This window comes from Molossus molossus, unplaced genomic scaffold (assembly GCF_014108415.1).
Source record: "Molossus molossus isolate mMolMol1 unplaced genomic scaffold, mMolMol1.p scaffold_m16_p_18, whole genome shotgun sequence".
NCBI classification, from domain to species: domain Eukaryota; kingdom Metazoa; phylum Chordata; class Mammalia; order Chiroptera; family Molossidae; genus Molossus; species Molossus molossus.
This window is the reverse complement of record NW_023425353.1, coordinates 57106302-57120629: the sequence shown is the minus strand read 5'-3', so window position 1 is coordinate 57120629 and position 14328 is coordinate 57106302. Positions and strand designations below refer to the sequence as shown.

At 54.7% G+C, this 14328-nt stretch overlaps 1 protein-coding gene across 1 annotated transcript in view; it reads right to left on the bottom strand.

The window, feature by feature from the left end:
• XYLB (xylulokinase) overlaps positions 1–14328 on the bottom strand; it is a 41912-nt gene extending 27584 nt beyond the window's left edge. Inside the window, exons 1-9 of the mRNA XM_036266606.1 lie at positions 14272–14328; positions 12996–13078; positions 11113–11182; positions 9489–9569; positions 6814–6900; positions 6135–6263; positions 5268–5333; positions 3519–3591; positions 1795–1913 (exon numbers count right to left, since the gene is read on the bottom strand). Coding sequence (XP_036122499.1) covers positions 1795–1913; positions 3519–3591; positions 5268–5333; positions 6135–6263; positions 6814–6900; positions 9489–9569; positions 11113–11182; positions 12996–13078; positions 14272–14328 — 765 coding nt within the window. The remainder of the gene's footprint in view (positions 1–1794; positions 1914–3518; positions 3592–5267; positions 5334–6134; positions 6264–6813; positions 6901–9488; positions 9570–11112; positions 11183–12995; positions 13079–14271) is intronic.

Genomic DNA, 14328 nt, shown 5'->3' with positions numbered 1-14328 from the left:
TGACGAGATTTCCTGGTGTCTGGGAGGAAAAGTTTGCAACCTCAAGCAAAATTCCAAATTTCCATCAGAATAAGCCACCTCCTGGGAGACCAAGTTGCCTCAGCAAAGAGCTGAGTAGGCGGCCTATTTGGGACGGTGACCCCAGGAATCAAGAGGGGACTGGAGAGTGAACCGGGAGAAGGGAAAGTCCATTCCGTGGTGCAATGCTGAGCGAGCTGGGCAATGCTGGGGCAACCGGGTCACGGCAGAAGTGGGCCTGGACTGCCTGCCCGGGGACCAGACAGTGGAGCCGGTCCTCCAGGTCTGCAGAGCCCACTGGACTCACGGGCGCCCTGGAGCAGGAGGAAGAGTGGGAGATGGGGTGCAGCTCAGGCAGGCTGCTGCCAGGGGACGCTGGGTGGCGAACAAGGTCTGACACAACCCGTCACCAAGTATCTTCCTGGACACTACCTTCCAAAAAACAGGACGGAGGTGGAGTTTGCTTGTTTTTCCCATCACCATCACACGGCACGTTTGTGACAACTGAACACCCAGAACCGTTTCGGAATCACTCCTTTCCTGTTCCCCCAGCTGCCCGTGTCCGCACAGCGCCCCTTGGAGGCCTGTGTTCGCGGCACAAGGCAAACAGAGCCCGCTCCACGGACAAGCCCTGCTCTGCATCTCACACAGCACTAAGTCGTGCACGGAATTCCAACCCCACGCGGGTCTGTGTTCTGCTCGCCCCTCCTTTGCCTGGTCCTGAGCCGCCTGCCTCTGTGGGGCAGCTCGCCCTTCCTTAGCTCTGCTGCTGCCTCGTGGCACCCTCCGGAAGGCGATGGGGTGGCTTTGTGGTTCTGCTCGTGCTCCTGAGGGCAAAGGCTCTTTCCAACTTGTGAGTGTTGACCTCAGACAATTGCTTCTGTGGCTGGGACTCCCAACGGGGGTGCTAGGGAGAGCCCTGGTCTCCTCGTGCCCACCCCTCCATTCCACGCCTCTCCCAGGCCTCGAGACCCTCCTCCTGTCCCTCTGTCCCACTCAGGATTTCGACCTGTGTGGCCTGTGGTCCTGGCCAAAGGGCCCCGAGGGCAGGGCCCAGGTCTCTCTCAACTCCATTCTCCCCTCCGAACAGCCAAGAACCGAGCCGGCCCACGAGGGCACACCAGGGCGTTCACAGTGTCTACTCTGAATGGGTGTCACACAGATGCTTCAATGTCTGCGCTGTCACAGTGGACCAGGCACTATCTCAAGCATCTTAAGCACTTTAAAGGAATCAACTCATTTATTCGACACAACAGCCCAATGAGAGGGAATAATAAACGGTTCCAGGCACAGCGGAAATGAGGAGGGACCCGAGGCACAGTATAAGGTCTCAGAGCTGGTTAGTGGCAGAACCAGGATTCCGCCCCAGGCAGCCTGGGGCCAGGGCCTCTGCTCTGCCTGGCTTGTTGGTGCTTCTGCTTATTCCAGACTGTCTGCTTTAGTGGTGGTCTAGTCCAGAATGGTAACATTCTGTGCATTTTCTCCCTAAGGTGTGCAATCATCCAAAACTTACTTTTTGTCCTATTTATTCCAATAAATGTCTAGTGGAATTTTCCAAATCTCCCCCCACCTACCTGCCAGAAGGCAGCGATCTTTTCCATGCCCCTGAGTACCTACTAAGTGCAAGGCATTGACGCAGACATCTTACTTCACCTGCTTACACTGGACTGAAAGTCCCGTGTGCAAATGAATGGGTGTACGAGAGTGTGCGTACTGCACTGCTTCCCAGTAGCTGCGTGCTCTTAAAGGAGCCGCATCACTGGAAAGAGGACCTACCACAACTGAGCATGACGGTACGGGGGAGCCAAGCTTCTCCTCTAAGTGAGGTGCACAGGCATCAAGGCAAGCCTGGGACCAGACTTTGTCCTGGATCTGCAACAAATTCATTCCAGAACCTAAGGAAGGGAGACGAGAATTAGACACATCTTGTAGAAACGCACAGACCTGGCAGACAGCAGATCATGCTCTGGCAGCAGACTGTGCCGACGGGATGTATGCCATGTGCCTGAGACAGGCTGGAACCAGAGGGCCAGAGGCCAGCAAGGCCTTGGAAACGCGTGGCCCCGCCACCTGCCCGAAGTACTTCCTCACCGGCTCAAACACAACCACCAGCCTAGAAAGCTGCTGCTCTAAGACCTGGCCGGGGGAGCGGAACTACCACCCTATGTGACAAAGACACCGCTCTGTGTCCCCGTGGTTCGCGGTGTCTCCTGGGAGGCGGCCTGTTGCCGACGTGGCCTCAGGGGCTTCCGGTCACATCTACCTTCCAGGAGAGCCGACTCCTCACCTCCCTCATGCCATCTCTAAGCTCACCAAGTCTTTCCTGTAATAATCTCTTCCTCCCAAGCTTCCCTCAGGACGGGACGAGGGAGGGAACCCAGAGCACAGGTGGAGGCAGTCAGAGGGGGCTGGGGCTGGGGCAGGGAGGAGTCACCTGCCCCTGTGAGGACGTGGGTAGATGAGGAAGTGGCTCCTCAGGTGAGCGGAGTGGAGGGCCCAGCGAGGCTGGAGAACGAGACCCTCCAGCTGACCCTCCAGCGTGCCTACAGGAGCAGTGGTGTGACCTTCCCCACAGCACCTGGCCCCAGCTGGGTGGAGGCACAACACAGGTGGACACTCAGGCTGGTCCACGCTGCGTTCTATGCAATTAGCTGTAGGAACTTTTCTTCTCCAGACTGTGAATGGAGCTTGGGGACCACTCCTTCGTCATCTCACTTCATCTCCCCGAAGGCTCGAAAAACGCCTGGTACCCAACAGCACTCACAGCCTTCGGGTGAAATCCAGGAGCTCGGAGCACACTCTTTCCCGAGGCCACTCCCCTCCCGTCACTCCTCCTCCTCCTCCTCATTCCAGAAGCTCACAACTCCCGTAAGTTCCCCAAATGTGAACAAAAACTTGACTTCTGTGGGAGCCGGGTTCCAGATGGCCCCTGCTCACCCCCAAGTCCTGGTGTTCACACCTGTGAGGTCCCGCCCCCCACACCTGGGTAAGTCTGTGACCCGTGGGCTGGGGCAGAAGTGACGGGATGTCGCTTCCAAGATCAGGGTGTAAGACTCTGCCGCTTCTGCCTGGCCCCTCTCCTTCTCCCACCCCTTGCTGGGGATCCAGCTGTGTGCACAGGAGGCTCACATGGGGAGGACTGAGGCCTCTGGTCAACGGTCAGGTGTGTGAGCCCGGACATGGATCCTCCAGCCCCAGTCAAGCCTTTAGATGACGGTAGCCCTGGTCACAGCTGGAGGCCCCCTCCTGAGAGATCCTAAGCCAGAACCACCCAGTTAAGCTGCTCTCAGATTCCTGACCTGCAGAAACTCTGGGGTAAGAAACATTTGCGGTCTTCAGCGGCCAGCTGCTCTGGTCATGTTACACAGCAAGATAACAAATACCCTCCCTGCTTGGCAGCAGATAAGAGGCTGAAAGACTGGCACATGCCCAGGTGGCCAAGGCCCACGCTGCCTGCACGCCCACAGCACAGGCACACGCCCAGGACCCGGAAGGCTTACCGTCGCTGTAGTCAACAGGGCAGTAAGACCCAAGGAACAGGGAAGCGGCAAAACTACTGACCAAGGAGATTCTCTGTGGGGGAAGGAAACAGTGAGGCAGGACTCACCTCCATATACCCTCAGCAACTGAATACTCCCCCCCCCACACACACACAGAGTTTAAAATTTCCCCCCCTTTATTAATTTTTAGAGAGAGAGGAGGGAGAGAGAGAGAGAGAGAAACATCAATGAGAGGGAACATCGACTGGCCGCCTCCTACATGCCCCCCACTGGAGATTTGGCCCACAACCTGGGCATGTGCCCTGACCAGGGAATCAAACCAGCGACCTCTTGGTGCCTGGGTCGACGCTCAACCACTGAGCCACAATGGCCAGGCACAAAGAGTTTTAAATTGTGAGCAAGATACCCCAATAATGGCCGTGTCATCTCACCCCCCAGTTTCTGACAGGCCATAAAACTGTCAAGTTCAACAGAGACACAGACCAGGCCCTATGAAAAAGCCACACTTAAGGAAGCGGGTTTTCCATCCGGGGAGCGTGGGTCTCCTTGCTCCACGTCTGTGGTCTCCATATCTAGTCACAAGCGAAGTGGGATGTGTGGCCACAGGACTCAGAGCTGACAAAGACACTCTCGAAGGTTCAGAGCAAGTGTCAGTGCAAGCTGGCCCCTCGGAGCCACACACCCCAGGCATGAGCCGCAGGAACTGAGAACAGATTTCAAACGTCAGCCCGAGGGTCTGTGCCTCCACGCGGGAACCACAGGCCTTGGACCAGGGCAGAGGATACCGCCACCTCCTGTCCCCATCAGGCCAGCTGTCCTGTTTCACACAGAATGTGGAGGGTTCTTCATGGCTGGCCCCACCTACACGGCCAATGCTGCCAAGTGATCTTGAATCATTAATAAGATAAATTGGATGTTAACATCGAAGATTAAAAAGGCCCTTTGGTTTAACACAGCTGATCATTCTCTAATTACTCAGAGATGGGAATCACTACTACCAGGGTGTCAGCCACTTATCAGGCAGCAGTGAGGGCTGGCTTTCAGCAACTGTGGGTCAAGAAGACAATCTGGGTGCCCTGGGACGCAGGTTGAAGGGCCATAGCTGGGGACACATCAGTCCAGTTTTACAAAGGTCCTAGGAGAACAATGAGCCCACAACCATCGGCGCCTGGGAGCCATGCTGCATTAACCACTCAGGAACCAGCGGACGGAGCCCAGAGGGCACCCAGATCCTTCCTGCAGGGGACCAGTCCTCACAGCTCGCCCCTTCTCAACAGGAGAGCCAGCTTCTCTTTCCCACGATTTCATTCTTTCCCTCCTCTTCGGAAACATGCAAATTGTTTCCAAACGAGAAAAAAAGCAAACAATATCTTTTTAATTTTTTTTGGTTAATCATCACCCGAGGATATTTTTTCCACTTATTTTTAGAGAGAGTGGAAGGGAGGGAGGGAAGGAAGGAAGAGAGATAGAGAGACCGATGTGAAACACATGGATTGGTTGCCTCCCGCACGACCCCAACTGGGGCTGGGGATCAAACCTGCAACCGAGGCAGGAGCCCTTGAACCTGAGACCCTTCAGTCCTTGGGCCGATGCTCCAGCCACTGAGCACACCAGGGCGAATCTATCATTTATATTGTCTGCTAATCAATGTTTTTTCACCAATGCACACGAGATGTACTTATGTTAAAGGTAAGTATTATAAAAGGAACTCAACTGTGACTCTCAATCAAGTAGGAACGTTTAACCAACCTCCGTATGTGAGTAGGCCTCGGGGTTCTGCTGGTAAATCTTTGCAATTTGGTTTCCTGTAAATCGCTGGAAAAAGATGACAAATTCTTAAAAACCCAAATCCTACCTGTAAAGATCAACTTCATAAATGAGGGGAGTGTAGCGTGCTCTGGGCATGTTAGTAAAACGAAGGCTTTAAAAAGGCCTTGGAGATGCGGGTATCTGCTGAGCGCCCTCAGGGTAGAAGCCTCGCTGGGGATTCACACAGCTCAGGGGCTGTTCTGCCCAAGCGTGTCTTCCCCACTCATTCTTCTGACTTCAGGTGGCCAAGTGGGGCTGGCCCTCCCCCGAAACCTCGGTGGCAGCCACCCTGTGGGACGGGGTGGACCTGACGCTGAGGCCAGCAGGAAAGAGGCGCTCTATTTTTTTTCCACTTTGCTAGGAACTGTACTGCATCTTACATGCACTGATTCCTTTCAGCTTCAAAACCACCCAAAATGCAAGGGCGACCCTCATTCCCAGGTTAGAGAGGCTGGACCCAGGGCGACATCACCACCTGGCTTGACGTGAAGAGCACAGCCGTGTTCACACCTGCTCTGACCTGGGACAGCCGTGTTCACACCTGTTCTGACCTGGGACTCGCAGGGGGGCCTGCCCCTGCTCGATGGGCAGCACAGGGAGGCAGCACGGCCCTGGGCAGAACCAGGGGCTGAGGGCCTCGTCCTGGCTCCTCTGGGGCGACACCCACGCAGCTCATGAGATCCCCACAGGGACCCAGCCACCAGCTGTCATCCCAGAAACCCCGAGAAAAGAGACTGGAGCCAACAACCAGACCTTCCTCGCGGGACCAGCCCCAGCCCCAGCCCCAGCCCCTGGCAAGTCCCCCACCTCGTAGGCACGGGAGCCGGTGAGGCAGCTGAGAGCCTGGGCCCCGCCCACGGCAGCCTCCAGCTGGCGGCACTGGGCAGCGGTGCTGCAGTCCATCCACACTGGGCAGTCGCTGACGGAGAAGCAGGCCTGGGGGAGAGGCAAGGGCTCAGGCTGGAGCTCCGCCGGCCGACTCTGGGACTGGCGGTCACAATGCCCATCACGGCAGGTATGGGCGCCTCTTCCCCGGATGTGACCATGGAGGGCCCATGAGCAAGCCCTTCCCACCCACACCTCAGCCTGGCCCTTGGGGTCTCTTCCAGAAAGTTCGGGGTTGAAGGTTCCGGTGAGGATGCCAGAGACGGGCAGGAAAGGGCTCCGGCGGCTTTGCCAGGGCACTGGGAGCCGGAGAGAAGACAAAGGGCCCGAGCGGCCTTCCCACATCAGGAGGGAGATTCCTAAGGGGCCTGAGCCAGAGTCAAGCTGGCAGGAGGAGCCCGTGTGAGGAGGGCTGTCAGCACCTGGCCCTTTGTCCAGACACCAGGTGCGCCCACTGCAGAGGGCCAGAGCAGACCATGCTCACAGGACTACCACCCGAGCCACCTTCTTACACCCTGACAATGCACAGTGCCCCCGCAGACTTCAGGGCCTTTCTCCCCCCTCTACAGAAGTTTCTCCGACTCCCGCCCTGGCCAGTTACCTGCAGCTGCTCGTGTACCCAGAGGTCTGGTGACAGGCTCATCAGCACCCGACCGGCCCCAGCTCTCCAGTATACACTTCCATGTTGCTGTGCAGGGCAAACCCAAGTACACGTTCATTAGGCCACACACATAGCCCCCTGGAGACACAGAAAGCACAGAAAGCCCGCAGACCACACGCCAAGAACCGGGCTCCAGGCCCGCCCTGCCCTCCTTAGTCACAGAGCTCATCCTCTTCTCTAGACTCGGTTTTCACGTCTACGAACAGGGAGGAACTCTGCCCTGTCCACCTCACAGCTTGTAGGAAGGCTCCAAGAAGGAATGATCAGTCTGGATATTGGTGCTTTTGTAAAACTGTACTGAAATAATTGCTCACAGTAGTACCTGAAATGCACTCCTTCATTCACTTGTCCATTCATTCAGTCAACAGACACTGAGCACCTAGACCAGGCGCAGAACAGATGAGTAAGATAGTACTGTTCCTACTCCGCAGGGTATTGGAGATGAGTCGGCGAAAAAGACACAAATGTTACGATTACAAATCCTGCAGGTGCAGTGACAGGGCTGTGGGAACAGAGAGGAGGTGCCTCCAGCCAGCTGGGGGCACAGAGAGCCGGGATTGTCAGGAAGGATCCCAGGGCTGAGTGTGGGGGTACTCCACGCAGAGCGGACCAGTGAGAGAACCGGGAGGTGTCGGTGAGGGGCATTCTAAGCAGCGGGCCTGTAGCTGGGGCAGGAGGTGGGTGATGGGGCTGGAGGGGAAGGTAGCAGCGCCAGGGCCTCGATGCCCATGCTTAGCTGGCTGGGTTTATCCCGCAGGTGTGGGAACTCTGGATGAGCAGGACGGGGCCAGGGCCGAATGTGTGAATGGGCCTGTGGGAAACCTGGAGCAGGTAGGCGGGAGGCCTGGAGGCTGTGCAGAGGCCCAGGGACACGTCATGGCCTAGGCCTGGGCAGCAGAAGCAGAGTGAGAGAAGAGGTGGTAGATTCAAGAGTCCTGTACAAAGCAGTGTGGGCACCGTGGATGTGGGGGTGGGGAGTGGACACGTGGGCGGTGGCTCTGGGTGGGTAGGGAGAGCTTCCTGGGAAAGGGAGCCCGAGGAGGAGGAGGTCTGAGGGTAGATGGGTGCTCAGCCTGGGACATGATAAGTCTGAGGTGTTCACAGGACACCCGGCCACAGGGGTGAAGGGGATGCCTAGGTGGGAGAGGGTGTCTAGGGCTGGGTTCACGTGAGACGCAGACCAGATCACCCAGGGAATGTGTTTAGTTTAACAAGGACAGGAGCAGCCTGGCCAGTGTGGGTCAGTGGATTGAGCATCGTCCAGGAACTGACAGGTCCTGGTTCCATTCCCAGTCAGGGTACATGCCGGGCTTGCGGACTCGTTCCCCAGCAGGGGGCGTGCAGGAGGCAGCCAATCAGTGTTTCTCTCTCATCGATATTACTATCTCTCTCCCTTCCTCTCTCTCTCTAAAAAAAAAAAAAAAAAAAAAAATTAATAACAATTTTAAAAAACATTAAAAAACAACAAGGACAGGAGCAATCAATTCCTGTTAGGTCAGGGGGAAGAAGAGGCGTCTTTCAAGGGCAAATCCAGCATGGAGCAAAGTGATTCTGAGAATAAACTGGACTTGGGTCCTGATTTCCCCTCCGAGCAGCTATGTCACCTTGGACAAGTGACATCACCTCTCCGTACCTCAGTTTCCCCATGTAAATGGCAATGATAATAAAAACAGTCGCTAAAACTTAAGGATCATACCTACTAGGCACCATTAAATTTTACACATTAAACACTCATACTGAGCCGATGGCACATGAGGGTAAGGAGGTGACAGACTGCTGGATGACGTGTCCCAGGTCACTGCTGTAAACGGCAGAGTTAGGATAAAACCTAGGCAGCATGCGCAGAACCCCTGTGCTACCCACTCCGTGATGCCACCTCGCAGAAATGTTACCAGTTAGCTCGTTTCCATCAAGGGCTCAGCACTGCACCAGGCACACACTAAGTCAATGTTCGTTGTTCTTATTATTACTAACATCTCTACTACTCACACTGCTATCATTATCAGTATGATTTCTGACTTTGCTTTTTTTTTTTTTTTTATCCTCACCCGAGGACATTTTTCCATTTTTTGTTCAGGTAGAGTGGGAGGGAGAGAGAGAAACATCGACGTGAAAGGGACACATCGAGTGGCTGCCACCCGCACGACCGACCAGGGCCGGGAACAAACTGCAACCGAGGTACGCGCCCCTAGTGGGAACCGAACCCGGGTCTCTCCGGACCGCAGGCCGACGCTCTAACCGCTGAGCCAAACTGGCCAGGGCTGACTTTGCTTTTACTTCCAGGAAATAGAAAAGTGATTTTAGTGCCCCCCATCATAACACATTCATGTCAGCTCCCTCCATCCCCTCAGAGGACCTGTATCGACTTCCTCGTCACCTACTGTCCTATTTCGTGAAATGTTCAACATTAGAACTGTCTCAGATCCTTCTGTGAGGAGCCGAGCCATATACCCTCCAAGGCAAAACAGCTACAGGGATTTTTACTGACAACAAAATGTGTGCCTTGGGTCTCAAGAACCAGCACCTTCCCCCTAGGGGAGCCAGCACCTCGGCTCCAGCTATGCCGCCCACGACAGCCGCCCCCACGTGGTCCACGCAGACTGCTGCGGACAAACCTGGCCGGCCCCAGACAAGGCGAGGACGCGGGAGAAGTCGAAGCCCGAAGCCTTCATCTTCTCCAGGATGATATCCAGAGCCTGTGAAGAAAACAGAACGCACCGTGGTGGTGCCGAACCATGGAGCCATCTCCAACCCGAGATGCCGTCACCGCAGAGGGGACGGAGAAGGAGCTGACTCATCATTAAACGCACAGGCATCCATCAAATAAAAAGGTGAACTATACTAAAAATATTTTAAATAAATGGAAGCACCAACCACTGATCCTTAAATTCTGGTTCTCCAATTTGTGACTTCTAAGTCCTCAGGAAGACTGAAAACCAGGGGACTCCAATTTTGGTTTCTTTTATGTGCATTTTCAACCCACCAGAGCAGTGAGGTGATTTCACTACAAGGGAGAGTGAAGAGCAAAGCAGAAGCTCCCGCCAGAGCGGGCCGCAGGCCCTCCTTCCCCACGTCCAGGGATGCAAGGCTGGAGAGGTGGACAGAGCTGGTGGCCATCCGTCCCAGTCCTCCACCATCCACCATCGGTTGGAATGTTCTTTCTAGCAAGACTCCGTGGAGGGGGTGGATGGCAGTGGCCAGCAGAGCTCGACACTTCCCCTAAGACTTCACAGCAGGAAGTCGAGTTACCCCAGCCTGGGATTTCCTTGTGGGGAGAGAAGCCCCGAGTCTCTGGCTGACCCCACCATCCCCTACCCTGTGCAGGGAGGACTCCCTCCACAGTTCTGGCTGTGGCTATCAACTCTCGCCCTGCTTGCCGAGCCTCATGCAGGGAGCATGGTACAGCTGGGGCAGGGACCGGCAAAACTAGAACAGGTCCAGTCCTGGGGATGGCTCAGAATTAGACACCACCCTGGCCCCACCCCAAGCCTGGCTCTCTACCCACTGCTCACTGCCCAAGTTAAGGACTTGACATTATCAGTGGGACACCAACTCTGGCCCGTCCCCCTCATCACCACTACCACTGCCCCTACGTCTCTCAGTCCCCTGAAGTACATTCTGGCCAGCCTGCCTGGTGGAGATTCATCCTTTACTCCAACCCTCCAGTATGAGCCAGGGTCAGGCTGATAAAAAAGAAACCACACTAGTTATCTCAACAGAAGGAATTTAGTACAGGGAATTGGTTAAACGGGTATTGGAGGACTGGAAAGCATCGGGCAGACACATTAAGTTCCGACTGAGGCTGGCCTCTAGTTTCAGGGCCTCAGGTCCCCGGTGGCATATCAGGCAGCCCCTTGCCCTTCCACGCAGGCCACACCCTCAGTCCTGTGGCCCCTGCCCTAGGAGATGAGGGGTCAGGGTACACGGGTGGCCACAGGGCCTGACTGCAGTATTTGGGAAAGGTCTCCTCTGTGACATCTAAAAGATGGAGACTCGATGGGCTTTGCAGCCACTGTGGCTGTCGAACTCGGAGGCCCTTTGTGAGCCTCAGCTGCAGAGCACTAACCCCAGCCGAGGCTGAGCCTGGCCCTAGGAACCACACAGCTCCCAGTTCCCCGTGAGGGCTTCATCTCAGCGGATGCTCTCATGAGCCGCCTCCTTTGGGCTTCCTAGCAAATCTCTGGATCTGCTGGTCAGACAGGCTGGGGACTGGAGAGGGACAGGAATCCCTGTGCTTACCTGGACCCACATCAGGACTGGAGAAGTCACCGTCAGACCATCCTGGTGAACATGAACTCCACCCTGAGTCCTACACGGAGAACAAGAGAGAATGTGGGACAGAACCCGGGCAGGGGCCCAGCAGTGGCAGATCTTGGACACCTCTGGTGGAAGCAGAAACGCCCCCTCTCCCAACCTCAAGCTAGAACTCTAGATGGGACAGGCACGAAAGCTGAGTGCGACGGAAAGAGAAGGCATGGAAGTTTCCCAGAGTGCCGATTCTCAGGCGAAAACAAGCCTTGGAAGTCAGGCATGGTGTCACTTGTGCAAAATGATAACATACAGGGAGGTGTGGAGAATTACGGTCATTTTTGCAATATACTGCAATGTGCGAAACCCAGATGGTAAGCATATTAAAACACACATGAAGTGCTCAAAAGAAAATTTGAGCAAATGGAAAAACATAGCATGTGCTTAGACAAGAAGACTCGATCTCATCAATTCCCTCGAAGCTAATTTATAAGTATAATTTGATCTCAATGAGAATGTTAACAATCTTGCTTTCTGGAACATTAAATGCTAATTCTAAAGTATGTATTGATAAAGAACGAGAAAGAGTAGCCATGGAGCCCTGGCCAGTTTGGCTCAGCGGTAAGAGCATTGGCCCACGGACCAGAGAGTGTTGGGTTCGGTTCCCACTAAGGGCACGCACCTCGGTTGCAGTTTGTCCCCGGCCCTGGTTGGGGTTGTGTGGGTGGCAACCAGTCGATGTGTCTCTCATGTCGATGTTTCTCTCTCTCTCTCTCTTCCTCCCTCTCTCCCTCCCGCTCTACCTGAGGATGAATGCAAAAATGTCCTCGGGTGAGGATAAAAAAAAAAAGAGTAGCCATGGAAACTGAAAAAGAAGAACAATCAGAGGGGGCCAACAATTCCAGATATCAAATCCTATTCTAAAGCTGGAATAATTAAAATGATGTGTTACTGGCTCATGAACAGACACACCAACCAATAGAGCAAAAGAAAATGCTAGGAATAGACCTAAACATACACAGAAGTGTAGTGTATAATACACTGGTGACTCAAATCAGTGAGGTAAAGATGGGCTTCTAAAAAATTCTGTTAAAACCACTGCAGAGTCATCTGGGAAAAATTAAATTAATATATAAATTATGCCATGTACCTAAATAAACTCCAAATATATATATTTTAATCCTCACTCAAGGACATTTTTGCATTTTATCTTCAGGTAGAGCAGGAGGGAGAGAGAGAAGAAGAGAGAGAGAGAAACATTGATGTGAGAGAGATACATCGACTGGCTGCCATCCACACGACCCCAACCGGGGCTGGGGACAAACTGCAACCGGGGTACATGCCCTTAGAGGAAATCAAACCCGTCCATGGGCCAATGCTCTTACCACTAAGCCAAATCGGCCAGGGCAAAACTCCAAATATTTTTATACAGGAAAACTGAAATCTTATCAGCACTAGATGGAAACTGGTAAATTCCTTCCTAGTCTTGAGTGAGGAAAGCTTTTTAAAGTATGACTCAAATTCTAGATGCAATAGCCCTGGTCAGTTTGGCTCAGTGGTTAGAGCGGCGGCCTGAGGACCAATGAGTCTCGGGTTCGATTCTAGTCAAGGGCACATACCTTGGTTGCAGTTTGTCCCCGGCCCTGGTTGGGGTTGTGCAGAAGGCAGCCAGTTGATGTGTCTCTCTCACATCGATGTTTCTCTCTCTCTCTTCCTCCCTCTCTCCCTCTCTCCCTCTCTCCCTCTCACTCTATCTGAGGATGAATGCAAAAGTGTCCTCAGGTGAGGATTAAAAAAAAAAGAAAGAAAAAGAAAGATCCCCAACCCCCACCCCGCCACACGCACACACAGAAACATGTACACTAGGCACATACCCAAATTCTGGAAGGTCTCTGTCAAAGTGCACACTGTCCTCATAGGAGACATTCAGGTCTGCATCAACAGCAACAACTTTCACCTGGAAGGCATTTGAAAAGATGGTGTATAGAATTTTCCTCTGCCTCTGCACTGGTCCAGGGGACAAACAGCATCAGGTGAAGCCCAGCACCCTAGAAGTGAGTGGTTCAACCTGGAAACCTCCCGGACAGCTGGGGTGCATCATCGTAGCTATGACAACAGAGGCACATCTAGGGACATACCCAAAAGATTTAGTACAATGAAGAACCTGAGACTCAGTTGAAACACCCATGTAGCTCAAAGGATCTCTACCCACCAGACAGCCAAAGTCAAGGCTCCCTAGAAACAGATGTTCGTAGATGAGCCGATTCCTGCACCTGGCAAGGAGGCCTGAGAAAGCCCTAGGGGCGAAGGAATAGCCAGGCTAAAGTTTGGAGATGTCTCTTGAGGACCACGTCTGCAGGGATCTGAGAGACCAGGCAAGGCCCCTGGGCTGTGCCGGTAGGCAATAGCCATGGTCCAGAGACACAGAGCGTCCCAATGCAGCAGACTCCCAAACCCAGGGGTACAATTCCTTTCCTAAGACAGATGGGGAAACTGAGGTCTGGCAAGGCACCCTGACATGTCCAGGGTCCCACAGGACTTTCTGGTCACAGCTGGCCTGCCTCCCCGGTCCAGCTAAGACGGGAGTGACTACAGTTATGCTGACTTGGCAAGTGAACGGAGAGTACCTTGGCACTCCTGCCCAGTTTTAAGGCAAATTTTGCCTGCCTGCCTGTCTTCAGGGTCCTGGGAGCAGCACAGCCCGTCCTCTGGCCAGCAGTGCTGGGCACGGTGAACCCAGCACGCTGCTGCCAACCAAGGATGGTACAAAGTTCAGTGTACACTGTGCCCATTTCACCAAAAACAGTTTCAAGCGGCGATCTGGTTCCAGGTCACTGATGAAGCCTGTGCGTTCATCTACCGGGCTGTGTGTTCCCCGTCTTACAGCAGCTGACGGCCTTGGGGGGGGGGGGTGGCCGAGTCCCGGGCCCCTCGGGGCACGTCCCTGCCACGTGCCCCAGGACCCTGCCGGGGTGGGGTCGGGGGAGGACCCGTTTCCGGGGTGGGGTCGGTCCGATCGCTGTCGCGGCTCACGAGTGGGCGGCACTGGCAAGGCTACGCTGGGCAAGGGTGCAGGGTCCCCGAGAAGTCCGGGAGAGGTGCGCCCGCCCCGAGCGCCCAGCAGCCCGCCCGCACCCGGCCCGGCAGTACCTGCTGCGTGCTGAAGTCCCAGCCGAGGCAGCAGCGAGGAGCGGCCGGCTCGGCCAT